The 15,991-nt window shown below is 43.6% G+C and overlaps 1 protein-coding gene across 1 annotated transcript in view; it reads left to right on the plus strand.

Moving 5' to 3' along the window:
• Nucleotides 1-4,765: 4,765 nt before the first annotated feature.
• Nucleotides 4,766-15,991, plus strand: part of LOC126481899 (dopamine receptor 2-like) — a gene marked incomplete at its 3' end in the record, with an annotated part of 35,211 nt that continues 23,985 nt past the window's right edge. The window contains exon 1 of the mRNA XM_050105857.1: nucleotides 4,766-4,876. Coding sequence (XP_049961814.1) covers nucleotides 4,766-4,876 — 111 coding nt within the window. The remainder of the gene's footprint in view (nucleotides 4,877-15,991) is intronic.

The following is a 15,991-nucleotide window of genomic DNA, read 5'->3' on the forward strand; positions in this document are numbered from 1 at the left end:
CTGTCCTGCCTCACCTCTTCCTTCCTCCCGATCTCTCTCCCCCCTTTCCTTCCTTTCCTTCTCTCCCTTTGCTCTTTCACCCATTCACAGACACAGAAACACACGCACACACAAACACACACACACACACACACACACACACACACACAAGATACGAACACAAACAAACAAACAATGTGATAACTGTGGTAAATACAGTGTTGGGCAGTAAACGTGGGTTTAGAGAGCAGTTAGAAGAACACATCATTACATCTGAAGGACATTGGGGGTATACTGGATGTATGCTGTATAGTACATAGACCTGCCACTCTAACAGCAAAATTGGCTCTTACTCGATAGCGCATTCAGTGAAACTCGGCTAGGATGACAAGTACACGTAACTCGTACCATTCTTTTTCAAACGTTGTCAGTCGTAGTATTTTACAGGTGTCGAGCAGTCACTCACCAACCCAAATCCTGTTGTTTTTGATGGATGAGAGATCTGAAAACATACTGCTCTCAGCAACAGTATTTGACTGGTTGCATGCCACTCACTCAGAAACCCATGTCATATTGTTTTCAATGGATGAGAGATGTGGAAACGTACTAGTCGCAGCAACAATCAAACATCCTCTGCATAGAATAACGTCTGAACTGTAGGAGGAAGAGATGGTCTTCTTTTATTTTATTGAAATAAAGCGTGGCGGACAGCTCTAAGATAGGTTATAGACGCCGGCTTTCACATACCAGAACCGGAACCTCTTGTGTAGAACTACCGGCAGTGCGAACCAGAGTTGTTCGTTTTGTGTACCCAGCAGCATACCGTTCCTTGATTCCATGCGTTGTTTCTGCATAACGATTTCGAATGCAATCTTGAGATGATCATTCTTCGTGGAACTTCAACATGCGCATACGTTCGTTGTGAGGCTGTATGCACAACCAAGCTTCGTCCAGGAAGACGCTGTGGTGGCCCTCGTGCGTCCACTGTCGGCGCACCTCCTCCTTGTTCCCGCGTCGAATGGGAAGTGTCCGTGTGACTTCTCTTACGGTAGAAAGACTAATTTCATTGCCACAAAACCGACGTAGGACAAATATATAATCTATTCAGGCAATTCACTCCCAACATTAAGTTCACCATTGAGCATAAGACAGACAAGACATCACATTCTTTGATCTAAAAAATTGTATATAAAACAACAGATGCACTTTCACCGTATACAGAAAGAAAACAGCTACACATAGGGCTATACAAAACAGTACCTTCCGTACCACTACGCAAAAACTAGCTATATACGGAAATACACTCCTGGAAATGGAAAAAAGAACACATTGACACCGGTGTGTCAGACCCACCATACTTGCTCCGGACACTGCGAGAGGGCTGTACAAGCAATGATCACACGCACGGCACAGCGGACACACCAGGAACCGCGGTGTTGGCCTTCGAATGGCGCTAGCTGCGCAGCATTTGTGCACCGCCGCCGTCAGTGTCAGCCAGTTTGCCGTGGCATACGGAGCTCCATCGCAGTCTTTAACACTGGTAGCATGCCGCGACAGCGTGGACGTGAACCGTATGTGCAGTTGACGGACTTTGAGCGAGGGCGTATAGTGGGCATGCGGGAGGCCGGGTGGACGTACCGCCGAATTGCTCAACACGTGGGGCGTGAGGTCTCCACAGTACATCGATGTTGTCGCCAGTGGTCGGCGGAAGGTGCACGTGCCCGTCGACCTGGGACCGGACCGCAGCGACGCACGGATGCACGCCAAGACCGTAGGATCCTACGCAGTGCCGTAGGGGACCGCACCGCCACTTCCCAGCAAATTAGGGACACTGTTGCTCCTGGGGTATCGGCGAGGACCATTCGCAACCGTCTCCATGAAGCTGGGCTACGGTCCCGCACACCGTTAGGCCGTCTTCCGCTCACGCCCCAACATCGTGCAGCCCGCCTCCAGTGGTGTCGCGACAGGCGTGAATGGAGGGACGAATGGAGACGTGTCGTCTTCAGTGATGAGAGTCGCTTCTGCCTTGGTGCCAATGATGGTCGTATGCGTGTTTGGCGCCGTGCAGGTGAGCGCCACAATCAGGACTGCATACGACCGAGGCACACAGGGCCAACACCCGGCATCATGGTGTGGGGAGCGATCTCCTACACTGGCCGTACACCACTGGTGATCGTCGAGGGGACACTGAATAGTGCACGGTACATCCAAACCGTTATCGAACCCATCGTTCTACCATTCCTAGACCGGCAAGGGAACTTGCTGTTCCAACAGGACAATGCACGTCCGCATGTATCCCGTGCCACCCAACGTGCTCTAGAAGGTGTAAGTCAACTACCCTGGCCAGCAAGATCTCCGGATCTGTCCCCCATTGAGCATGTTTGGGACTGGATGAAGCGTCGTCTCACGCGGTCTGCACGTCCAGCACGAACGCTGGTCCAACTGAGGCGCCAGGTGGAAATGGCATGGCAAGCCGTTCCACAGGACTGCATCCAGCATCTCTACGATCGTCTCCATGGGAGAATAGCAGCCTGCATTGCTGCGAAAGGTGGATATACACTGTACTAGTGCCGACATTGTGCATGCTCTGTTGCCTGTGTCTATGTGCCTGTGGTTCTGTCAGTGTGATCATGTGATGTATCTGACCCCAGGAACGTGTCAATAAAGTTTCCCCTTCCTGGGACAATGAATTCACGGTGTTCTTATTTCAATTTCCAGGAGTGTATGATTAATGGAGCAGTGAACATCCAGTGGCAGAACATCATCTTCGTGATGACATTTTATTAATCGAACAAAGACCCATAATTCATTGATAACATAGTAAAAAACGAAATCAAAATGAAACAGCACACTAGTTACCAACAGAACTAAAGCATGAAATATTTCTGTATTCCATTCATTGGGAGAACCTCTTACAAAACCGCTAATCAGTTCAAAAGATATTGTTGCTTTAAAATGAGTTATTACACACAAAATAAATATGAAATAGTGTCCTTCCTCACAGCTGAAGCAAATCTGATATATTAACAACCAGCTGGATGCGAGAGCACTTGCCCAGACTGTCCTAGTTTTTATATAGTAGGTCATTTGTCATACGACATAATGAACTCTACCATGGCCGGTACTAAGCTCGTTTGAGAAAGGAGGAGAGGAAGGAGTAACACCACGTTAAAACAACCTAGATTTTTGGCTCAAGTGATTGTGCTTCTTGATGATACGGCGAAGACTTCAATGGCAGTGAAGGCGGAAACGGCGACCGTCGGAACTGCAGAATTAGTGGATGAAGCAACCCTGCTATTACAGGTAATATGGAAGGGATGGGAGCAGGGATCTCACAGCCACAGTGAAGGCAGTCCCTGTAAGGCGAGGTTATGCCCATTGGAGTAGTCCCCTGGAACTTCAGGTTGCGGGTTGGATGCAGGCCGTCTATCCATACGCGGAAAAAGGTTACTGCGACGTATATCAGAGAAAACGGCAATGGCTTCATAAAGCGACTATTCGAATTTGAATATGGCATATTCAGAGCTTCAGCAAAAGATTCCAAGAGGTGGTATCAGAGGTTAATTCCCAGCAAGTGATATGTCAGTTTTGACAGAGACAAAGAAGGAAGGCAGAAGCAGTGAAAATCTTAAGAAACACCAACGTGTATAGAGTGGTGTTAACAAAGATGCACGGGATAAAGCTGTCCTGTCTAGTTTGGTAAAGAACCGATGGAAAGTAAGAATACAAAACTGGAATGGGGTAATTGAGAGGTTCTCGAAGTTCTTGAATCAAATGTTTGGTAATTAAGTGATTATAATAGCAACATGTGCTCCCTGTGACGACGCTACAGTCGCTAATAGACAGGAAGTTTTTGGTTGGCTTAGGAATATGAGGCAACTTCTCCGCATCGGGAACTGTCCGTTCTGTGGGACTTAAATTGTAGAACTAGTCTCTATTAAATAGTAGTGTGGTTCGGAAATCTTGTGAAGAAACAATGAAAAACAAGTATGTGATCACACGCAGTGTCAAACTATGATTGGGATTTTCCGACACAAGGACTTCCATAAGTAAACGCAGATTCACACAACTATGAATCTAAGGTCATTTATAGATTTAATAATTGCTAAGCAGGCTAGAAGATCTTGCTCGGAAGAATCATAGATTTAATAATCGATAAGCAGGCTAGAAGATCTTGCTCAGAAGAATCACAATCCCCCGAAGATCCGAAGATGTAGAAGGGAGCAGGAAAAAAGACTCACTATCGAAATGCCACGGCTAAATGGATGGCTTGTGCAGGATTGGAGTATAAGAGATCTGTACCAGAGACGAGTTGATCAGAGACTCAGAATGGGTGAGGACGGAACTGCAACACCGCTATACGAGGATTTAAAATCATGTTTACTACTATTAGCTGAGGAGGCTCTCGGAAGAGGAAGAGGCAGAGGGAGTCACGTTTACTACCAGCTGATGAGAAAGCTCTTGGAAGAGGAAGATGCAAAAATGCTGAGCAAATGACTTAGGCATTAAGGGAATGTCTGATGAAAGGAAGACTGTTCACCGGAAATGGTTAAGCTCTAACAGGGAGGAAGATAGAAATCACTACAACACAGTCAAGAGGAAAGTAAAAGGGACGGTTATCCGAATTAAAAAGGAGTCGTAGGAGAAGACACCTGCTGACGTAGAACTTCTAGTTGGATACAACAGGGCACCAGGAGCCTAGCGATTTATACGTCAAGTGAGAGCTCTTGCTAAAATTAGAACGATTGCCATTTCCGAGTAGAAAACACATTTTAAAGATCTAATTATGGAGGATGGGGAAGAATTTATATCAAAGCAGAGTGAAGAAGAGGCGGCTGACAATAAAGATTATCAGGCCCTTCAAATATTACAAAAATGGAAAGACAACCTCATGGAGGTATAGCAATGGAGTTACTGAAGTACTAAAGTACTAAAGTTCTACAGCAGCAACCGCACTGAGAACTACTTTTAATAAAGTGGTTTAACGAGGTGATTTTTATTGATTCTTCTGTCGATTATTGGTATAAGAAAATCATGATAAATGAAAAGTACGGTACTATGTTCTACACGATTAATTTATTGAGTTGATCCTTTTTCGGCTTACAAGACAACCATCAGACCTTAAATGAGTATCGTTGCCGAAGAAGCTACAACGTTTCTAAGCAACACTGGAAATATGTTACGCGTCTAGACTAAGGCAAAAACACAGAGTAAATGTCATCTTTGACAGTGTGGTGGTAATACAATTTGAAAAGATTTTTGAACAATAAGTAAATGTAAAGAAGCAAACAGGAAAACCATTAACAGTGTCTACGCGTCAGTTTAATTAATGAACAAATAAAATAAAATAAAATTAGTACAGGACAGCTTCAAGGGGTATTAAGCATGGAAAGTGGTACAGGAAGAAATTAGAAGAAAGAATTAACAAATTAACAACTGTAACAACAGATCACGTGGAGTACATAGAAAATCACAATAAAATAAAAAGAATTGGATAATTACAGGAAAATGGAAGAAAATGAAGTAGCAGACGGCGTGGTAAGTAATTTAAAGCTGAAAGGATTGTAGGAAATTCAGAAGAGGGTAAGTATTAAGCTGAGCTTGGTCTTTTAAAATTAAATCAGAAGTGTGGGCGTGATGTATCTTGATTTCCAGAGCTTCCAGCAAGCTGAGTTTTTGGGCTTTGTTTGCTGAGTGAAGTACATGGGACTGTAGCTGGTGGCTCTGGCACTCACTCAGTACGTGATTTGCAAATGTGAACTCATGATTCTGCAACCTCCAGCTGCATTCATGTTCAGCCAACCTAGTTGCCATGTCTCAGCCTGATCGACCAATATAGAAATGATCACAAATACGTTAAGTAATTCTGTATGTCTTACTGTTGGCTAGACTCTGTGTGTTATCTTTACTTTTGAAATTAAACTGGACTGTGGTGGTCTTCACCTAGTAGGAAATCCTATAGTTGTAGGATTTCGGTACGATACCTGTCATAGGTATGATACTGTACACTATTTCCTACAGACAGTGGAAGGGGCAGCACTTGGAGCCTAAAGGAGGAGTATATTTTTCTATATTTGTTTCCTTTTCAGTATGTGGTCACTCCGGACAGGACTGTAGTTATTGGTTGAGTAATAAAGTTTATTGTATCTGACTCTGCTTTGAAATTTTGTATGGGCTTGAGAACAGGTACGAGACGGTGTACCATTATGTGAAAAGCTGTATTTTTGTATGTTACAGAATGTTATGAGCAAGAAGGTATAACTATGTCTGTAGTTGTGGTTTTTCTATAAATTTTGAAACAATGTGTAACGGTAATCATAATTGCGCTTAAACCTTAAAGTGAAAGTAGTGACGTAAAACCAAATCTCTGTGTACATCCAGCACAATAAGCTAAAACATGTGTACGTATGTGTTAGTCATGAAACTATTTAACATCACAGATTTACAAGAGGATGTGCAGAAACATTAAGAAGATCAGAGCTACAAAGTATACAATCAGGAGATCACTTGGAACAAAGCTTGTCTTTCTTTTTAGATGAGGAAATCCCTAGTTCATACGAGATCCTATCTTCATTTAAAGTAAAATATCACACAGTAATTTATGAAGTACTGTAGTATGCATATTTACAGCCTAGGTTGTATCACAACTGGTGATACAATTAGTTGTCACAGCATCAAAAAACAACTTAACGCAAAACACAGTAGCAGTCGACATGTTAAGTGAAAAACAGTATGCAAAGAGCACGCTGAAAATATTCATAAATAGCTTGTGGGCCTAGCTTATACCAAAAATCGAAATAAAAATATATGAATTGGTTTCCTTTATATCGCTTAACAAGTCGGAATCACCACAGTGAAAAACCAACAAGGATCTCAAGTCCTACTTAACCAAGGGGAGTCATCCAAGTTCTGTGCCGACAGTGTCATACTATTTCCCTGGGAGTGTGAGGCAATATCCAAACGATCTATCTATAGATGACTAACCCATCTAATTAATAAGACATAGCAAGTTGTATCGCAGCAGGTAACGTGGATATGGAAAAAGATAAAAGGCAAATGCTTGTGCAAAGACCGTATCATCAAAGTGAAGCCCACAAAGTGAGTAACGTCATCAAACTCCACGAAGAACAAAATACGGCTCTAGTAAGAACATCATAACATTCCCCCTAAGCTGTATGGAGAAGTAACGACAACGCTGACATGCTGATAAACTATCCGGGTCCAAATCATGCTCATAAGATGCAGCCAAGACGTAGCGAATTCCCACAAGTTAACTGGGGAATGTTATCAATTAGAGTCTCGAAATGCAACTGGCTAAAAGGTGGTAGCATATAGGATAACAAGGAACCGAAAACATCGTTTCTAATAAAAACATGCTTCCTACCAAGAGAGTAGACTGCTACAAAGCGGGATACAAAGTGTTCCAGAAAAGAACCAGCGATCTACGAGCTCATATGAAGGAGAGATATTGTATGCTGTAGCCAAACAAATCAGCGCCCCAGATCGACGGTGTCCGTCACATCGAACCATTGGCCACATCTGCAAGAAGCTCATGGAAACAGGAAGCTGGGCTCCCAAAAAACGTCGACGTACAGTGCCAGCGACTGGCAATGGAAACGAAAATGCTGTTCTGGCTGCTGTAGCGCACAATCCTCAGGTGGGTGTGCGAGAAATTGCACGAGGTGTAGGAATATGCCACAATAGTGGGTACAGAATCTTGCATCGGCATCGATTTCATCAGTTCCATATCTCACTGCACTAAGAACAGTGCGGCAATGACTTTGAATCCCGAATTGCATTCTGTCGTTTTGTACTTCAACAGTTGCAAGGTAACCCAGTATTCCTAAGCAATAAGTCGTTTACGGACGAGGCTTCATTTACAAATCATGGTAATGTGAATCTGCGGAACATGCACTACTGGTCCGTGCAAAAACCCCACTGGCTTCGCCAAGTTGCTCATTAGCGACAGTGGTGTGTCAATGTTTGGTGCGGTATTATTGCTAACTGTGTTGTAGGTCCCTGTTTTTCCGTGGAACATTGAATGGACAGTGAAATGCATCATTTCTTCAACAGACACTAGCGTGCCTCATGGAGGATCTAGGACTGGAAACTCGTCTATCGATGTGGTTCCAACATGATGGATGTCCCTCACACCATGCAAAAGCTGCCAGAGACTTTCTAGATGCGAAATTTAAAAATATCGGCCGGCCGGAGTGGCCGAGCGGTTCCAGGCGCTACGGTCGCAGGTTCGAATCCTGCCTCGGGCATGGATGTGTGTGATGTCCTTAGGTTAGTTAGGTTTAAGTAGTTCTCCGTTCTAGGGGACTGATGACCTCAGATATTAAGTCCCATAGTGCTCAGAGCCATTTAAAAATGTATGGATGGGGCGGGGAGGTACTGTGCGATAGCCAGCCCGGTTCCCCGAATTGACGCTATTAGACTTCTTTCTTTGGGGCGCAGTGAGAGACAGAATGTATCAAGAACCCCCAACGACAGTAGAGGATATTCCGCATTGTATTACTGCGGCGTGTGCGGCAATATCTGTAGAAACTCTACAATCTGTGCAACACTCTCTCGTTACCCATCTGCTAACGTGTATTAATGCAAACGGAGGGCACTTCAAACATATGTTGACGTGACACAGTTTCATTGGTCAAGATGTTTGTGTATTTTTTATGCTGGATGTAATGTACAACAATACAGTTTCTGTGGGCGACAAATCACTAGTAAATGTGTGTAGCAAAGTGAATGCAAGTGGATTGTCCATACCTTCCCATTGTGTGAGCCCCTGACACAGGCAGCGTGAGGTGCACGATTGAGTCTAAGGACGTGCGCTAGCTGTGCGCTTCATTCATTACAAGCAGCGCCGGCCGCTGTGGCCGAGCGGTTCTAGGCGCTTCAGTCCAGAACCGCGCTGCTCCTACGGTCGCAGGTTCGAATCCTGCCTCGGGCGGGGTAGGTTTAAGTAGTTCTAAGTCTAGGGGACTGATGACTCAGATGTTAAGTCCCATAGTCCTTAGAGCCATTCGAACCATTTCAAGCACAACTTCGCTTCGCAATTTCTCGGGATGTAATTGACGTATTGCGATGCAACCAACGCCATTATTTTTGTGATTTTTCATGCTATTGATTGCATATGAAATAACAGGAGGGGGGGGGGGGAGAGGGGGAAGGTGAACATTTAAAAATATACAAGTTTGTGTTGAAAGTAGTATTTGTTTACGTTTTAAAATTTCGTATAGTATTTCGTTTCCTAAGCCCCTGCCGTACGCTCACGCTGGTGAAAACCGTTTTTGCATATCTATTGTTGTTGATATATCTGAGATGGCAGAGTGAGGTGAGACACCCTGCATATAACAGAAAGACAAGCTTTGCTTCAACGGAGTTCCTGATTGTATACTGTCTAGTTCAGATCTTTTTAACGTTTTTGCACATTTTCTTGTGAATCTGTGGTGTTAACTAGTTTTATGACTAACAAATATGTGCATATATTTTATCTATTGTGCTGGATGTACACAGAGATTTGGTTTAAGGCCAGTAACAAGTATGTACAATTGCTTTTGTCTATTGTGCTGGATGTACACAGAGATTTGGTTTCACGCCACTACTTTCATTTTTAAGCTTTGTAAAATTTGGAAATATGTGGTAAGGTCTTATGGCAACAAACTGCTGAAGTCAACGGTACATAAGCTTACGCACTGCTTAATCTAACTGAAATGAACTTACGCTAAGGACAACACACACACACCCATGCTCAAGGGAGGACGCGAACCTCTGACGGGAGGAGCCACTTGGGCCGTGACAAAGGGCCTCAGACCGCGCGGCTACCCCGCGCGGCTCTCAAGCTGTAAGCGCTATTCTGATTACCACAAACGTTCTGTAAGATTGCTTTGTACATCCTGATATACACTACGTGTATACTCTTTTATTATGTAGTGGCCTGAAAATGGCGTAACGAAATGCTGAAACTGGTAGCCTTCCAAGTAAAATAAAATAATATCTTAAGTTACACGGCTGTCGGTGAATTTCATTGACAATGACAAAGTAATTCAAGGTTTATATATGCTGCTTCAACATTAGGCTTCCAGTCCCATTAACCTTGAGCTTTTACTCGTAAAATTTAGTATATACTGAAGTCATAATTCGTGCAAATAGTTACTTCCTTCCCGTCTTCAACAACGATTCACACCTGCAGATTCATCATAATCTTTATTTAGACAGTTTCAGCGTCTGAAATTTCGGAACCTAATCTGCTTTGTGGGCCTACATTAAAGTCGTTAAACAGGCTCTCACCCCACTCATACACTGTTTATTTAACCCTCTCACCACACTAGCCGACATTCTGTACTGCATTAGTTGAAGTAAACAATCTACATCAAGTGTAATATGTAAAGATTAGCATTGTCATTTATTGGTCAATATTATGTCAATAATATTGTTCATATCACTGTAGGTGGCGCAGTGGTTAGACACTGGACTCGCATTCGGGAGGACGACGGTTCAATCCCGCGTCCGGCCATCCTGATTTAGGTTTTCCGTGATTTCCCTAAATCACTCCAGGCAAATGCCGGGATGGTTCCTCTGAAATGGCACGGCCGACTTCCTTCTCAATCCTTCCCTAATCCGATGAGACCGATGACCACGCTGTCTGGTCTCCTTCCCCACACCAACCAACTAACAAACAACCATATCACTGTAGTAGAGGATCCGTTACGAGTTGTTACTCCGTGTGGTTCCTTTCTGCAGTAAAGGAGATTTCTCCAACATTAATATTAGACTGGCACAAAATATATTTTTAGGGCCTACTTTTCGGTTCTTGTGAAGCACTCATCGGGAACCTTCCCTCTGACTCGTCACCGGAGCTTCTGTGGCGTGGAGCGAAGTTCCACACCATGCGGCAAGAGTCCAGGCACTTCCATCGACGTGCAGCTGCGAAACAAACCAAATGGCACATTGCTCCGTAGTTTAACACAGAAACGCTTACTGCGGACCCCGATAAATTCTCAACACCGCTACACTTTTAAAACAATCTAACTAGGGGTCTAATGCTTGCTTTGACCGGCGAGAGTGGGTTAAAACTGTCACTGCTCTCACTAATATAGGCCCTTCAGCTAATCAAATACTTTCGGAATACTCTAATACCATACAACGGCACGAACATGGCAAACAGCCACAACGTCTAATCTATCTGGTTTCTAGAAACTCTCGCCCATAATTACCCTGATAATTAAAACAGGATAACTGTTTGAGCTCAGAAGTGAAGAAAAAGGACACTTACAAAATCAGCAGCCACACTTCACGATTCTAAGGGAACAAGTGGAATTTATTGTCCCCTACGAGACCTCATCAGGCCCGCCTCCTTCATCAACGGGTACTGTTGTAATGTTCTGCTATGTGTCTAATTTCTAACGAGTATGAACAAGCTGCGTACTGTGACCACATACAGCTCTTTCAAAGCTTTCAGTTTTGCAGGGAAGTTTATTGATCAGCGATAATCACCGGCCAGTGGCCTTGCGGCAGTGGTAACACCAGTTCCCGCCATATCACCGAAGCGCTGTCGGACTTGCCTGACACTTGGATCGGAGACCGACCATGTCTGCTGAGTGTCCTCGGCAAGTTGGCTGCACTGAGCCATTGAGAGGATAATTCAGGAACCACTTGATTGAACGAAGCGGCTCCGGACACAGAAACTTACAGCGGGTGGGGCAGAGATGTGCTGACCACTTTCCCCTTGTTATCCACTTCCCCTGGCATCTTTGGACTAAGAATGACTTGGTGGTCGATAAGTACTGTCGGGCAGTTTCGGGTTCTGAATTTTGACGAATACTGGCCACTGATTTAACACACTCAAAAACGCTGCAACAGCACTGTTGGTCAGTTTGAGTTTTTGAATCTATCCTGTCACTGGTTTCTGATTTAATACAGTCAACAATGCTGAAACATTACCTCCTCCGCACTGCACCCGTGACTGCCTTCCTACTCCCATGGTGCAGCCCACCGACTCCTGATTTTGTGAGCACCAAAACTGCTCCAGGAAACTAACATCGACACGTCTTAGCCTATCAGCATCTGAGGAAGAATGTAAAAACTGACACTATTAAATGCCTAATGTTGCCAATACATCTTCTCTGAAAAATGACGCTTCCTGCTCTCCAAGAGGCGCTCGAAGACGCCTTCTGTACAGTGTAGCATGTGGAGCGAGGACTGGGTGCCAAGAGAGAGATTAACACTTCCAAACATTTATTGAAAGTAAACATTAAACATACTCCTCAAGAAATGGACTAATTAAGATCATGAAATAAAAATAATCAACAAAGTCATGCATTTAACTTTGATATGAGTGAAGACATAGGAAAAAAAATAAGTTTACTGCAGTCGGACGCAATTTCTCCAGACCAAACCTCGGCCAACGCAATGAAGCTGTCCAAGTTCACTGCAGGTTCAGTATTGCTAACAGCCATCACTCCCTGGTCGGTGGCAACTGATATGAGATCATTTCAAACGCTAACATTTACTTGACCACCAATGTCCGTCCAAACAAATTATAAGTCAGACGCACTTCAATCCATAATCCGAAAACGACCATAATTAATTCCAGGAAAGCAACAAATTTTTCATTGATAGCCACAGTAAGTATGAAATCAGATGGTAATACAGTGACAGAATTAACGAGGATGCACTCATTTTCAAATTCAGTCATCATAATAAACACACTGTATGAGATAAACAGTCACACATCTTTAGACATCTTCAGATTGGCCGATACAAACATGAGTATGCAGAGTTCAATCAGATACACATTAGCAGCATTGCTTCACTATCTTTCACTAAATATAACTAATTAAAACGTATTTTTAACGTACTCAACAATTTTCTGTGTATGTATGCTGACGAAATAATACAAGGTTTCAGACTCACAACACTTTAGGTGCAAAACTCAGAACGGCTATGGCAAGATAAGAACAGTACAAAGTAATATCTCAGACTTATTTTGTCAGTTCCTTGATACCGCCATGGCAATCTGAAGGTAATTCCACAATGAGAATAAATACTGAAGACAAGAATGTACAAGTTGACGTAACATATCAATCCTTCGCTGGCCACAAATATGACCGTATTATTCCGCCTCAATCGCAAGTACATGAATGCATGGTGTCTGACACCACGCATTCATATAACAGTTTCTCCTCGATGGGCAATGAATCCACAGCCTTCAGTGTGGATGTACATTTACGGTTGATCTCCAGCAGGAACATAAAAATTAGTGGGCCTGGTGGACATGTAAGGCGATGGCGCTGCTGAGAATGTGAGTCGGTCTGGGAGCGTGCCGAGACAGTCCACTAATTTGCTATATGCAATGTGTCCGGGTGGCGCAGTGGTTAACTCAATTGCCTAGTAAGCAGGAGATACCAGGTTCGAGTTCCAGTATGGTATACGTTTTCGCTCATCGCCGTTGAATCCACACGAAGTCCTGATGCAGCTGATTGCATTGTAAGACATCTCATCATGCAGGTTAGACCATCAGTCCGGGTAAGCAATGGGATATCAGCGAAACGAAAGCAGTGCCGTTAGCCAGACAATCACTTTCAATGAGTCGCACTCATATATACCGCGGCCGTCACCATCTTGCCGCACCAACCTCCACCACTCGACCCTACATCTACACCTACATCCATATTCCGCAAGCCACCTGACGGTGTGTGGCGGAGGGTACATTGAGTAACTCTATCGGTTCTCCCTTCTATTCCAGTCTCGTATTGTTCGTGGAAAGAAAGATTGTCGGTATGCCTCTGTGTGGGCTCTAATCTCTCTGATTTTATCCTCATGGTCTCTTCGCGAGATACACGTAGGAGGGAGCAATAGACTGCTAGACTCCTCGGTGAAGGTATGTTCTCGAAACTTCAACACAAGCCCGTACCGAGCTACTGAGCGTCTCTCCAGCAGAGTCTCTATCTATCATCTCCGTAACGCTTTCGCGATTACTAAATGATCCTGTAATGAAGCGCTTTGCTCTCCGTTGGATCTTCTCTATCTCTTCTATCAACCTTATCTGGTACGGATCCCACAATGGTGAGCAATATTCAAGCAGTGGGCGAACAAGTGTACTGTAACCTACTTCCTTTGTTTTCGGATTGCATTTGCTTAGCATTCTTTCAATGATTCTCAGTCTGGCATCTGCTTTACCGACGATTAATTTTATGTGGTCATTCCATTTTAAATCACTCCTAATGCCTACTCCCTGATAATTTATGGAATTAACTGCTTCCAGTTGCTGAGCTGCTGTATTGTAACTAAATGATAAAGAATCCTTCTTTCTGTGTATTCGCAGCACATTACACTTGTCTACATTGAGATTCAATTGCCATTCCCTGCACCATGCGTCAATTCGTTGCAGATCCTCTTGCATTTCAGTACAGTTTTACATTGTTACAACCTCTCGATATACTACAGCATCACCCGCAAAAAGCCTCAGTGAACTTCCGATGTTATCCCCAAGGTCATTTATGTATATTGTGAATAGCAACGGTTCTATGACAATCCCCTGCGGCACACCTGAAATCACTCTTACTTCGGAAGACTTCTCTCCATTGAAAATGACATACTGCGTTCTGTTATCTAAAAACTCTTCGATCCAATCACACAATTGGTCTGCTATTCGATATGCTCTTACTTTGTTCATTAAAGTCAAGAAACACGGTATGCACTTGGGAACCCGTGTCTATGGCCCTCTGAGTCTCGTGGACGAATAGCGCGAGCTGGGTTTCACACGATCATCTTTTTCGAAACCCATGCTGATTCCTACAGAGTAGATTTCTAGTGTCCAGAAATGTCATTATACTGGAACATAATACATGTCCCAAAATTCAACAACTGATCGACGTTACAGATATAGGTCTATAGTTCTGCGCAACTGTTCGACGTTCCTTCCTGAAAACGGGGATGACCTGTGCACTTTTACAATCCTTCGCAACGCTACGCTCTTCTAGAGACCTACGGTACACCGCTGCAAGAAGGGGGGCAAGTCTTTCGCGTACTCGGTGTAAAATCGAACTGGTATTCCATCAGGTCCAGCGGCCTTTCCTGTTTTGAGCGATTTTAATTGTTTCTCTATCTCTCTGTCGTCTATTTCGTTATCTACCATTTTGTCATCTGTGCGACAATCTAGAGAAGGAACTACAGTGCAGTCTTCCTCTGTGAAACATCTTTGGAAAAAGATATTTAGTATTTCGGCCTTTAGTCTGTCATTGTCTGTTTCAGTACCATTTTGGTCATAGAGTGTCTGGACATTTTGTTTTGATCCACTTAGCGCTTTGACATAAGGCCAAAATTTCTTAGGATTTTTCTGCTAAGTCAGTACATAGAACTTTACTTTCGAATTCATTAAACGCCTCTCGCATAGCCCTCCTCACACTACATTTCGCTTCCCGTAATTTTTGTTTGTGTGGAGGGCTTTGGCAATGTTTATACTTGCTGTGAAGTTCCCTTTGCTTCCGCAGCAGTTTTCTAACTCGGTTGTTGTACCACGGTGGCTCTTTTCCATCTATTCCGATCTTGATTGGCACATACTTATCTAATGCATATTGTACGATGGTTTTGAACTTTGTCCACTGATCCTCAACTCTATCTGTACTTGAGACAAAACTTTTGTGTTGAGCCGTCAACTACTCTCAAATCTACTTTTTGTCACTTTTGCTAAACAGAAAAATCTTCCTAACTTTTTTTAATATTTCAATTTACGGCTGAAGTCATCGATGCAGTAACCGCTTTATGATCGCTGATTCCCTGTTCTGCGTTAACTGTTTCAAATAGTTCGGGTCTGTTTGTCACCAAAAGGTCTAATATGTTATCGCCACGAGCCGGTTCTCTGTTTAACTGCTCAAGGTAGTTTTCAGAAAATGCACTTAAAAAAATTTCACTGGATTCTTTGTCCTTGCTACCCGTTATAAACGTTTGAGTCTGCCAGTCTATATCCGGCAAATTAAAATCTCCACCCAGAACTATAACATGGTCG

This window comes from Schistocerca serialis, chromosome 5 (genome assembly GCF_023864345.2).
Source record: "Schistocerca serialis cubense isolate TAMUIC-IGC-003099 chromosome 5, iqSchSeri2.2, whole genome shotgun sequence".
Classification (NCBI taxonomy): domain Eukaryota; kingdom Metazoa; phylum Arthropoda; class Insecta; order Orthoptera; family Acrididae; genus Schistocerca; species Schistocerca serialis.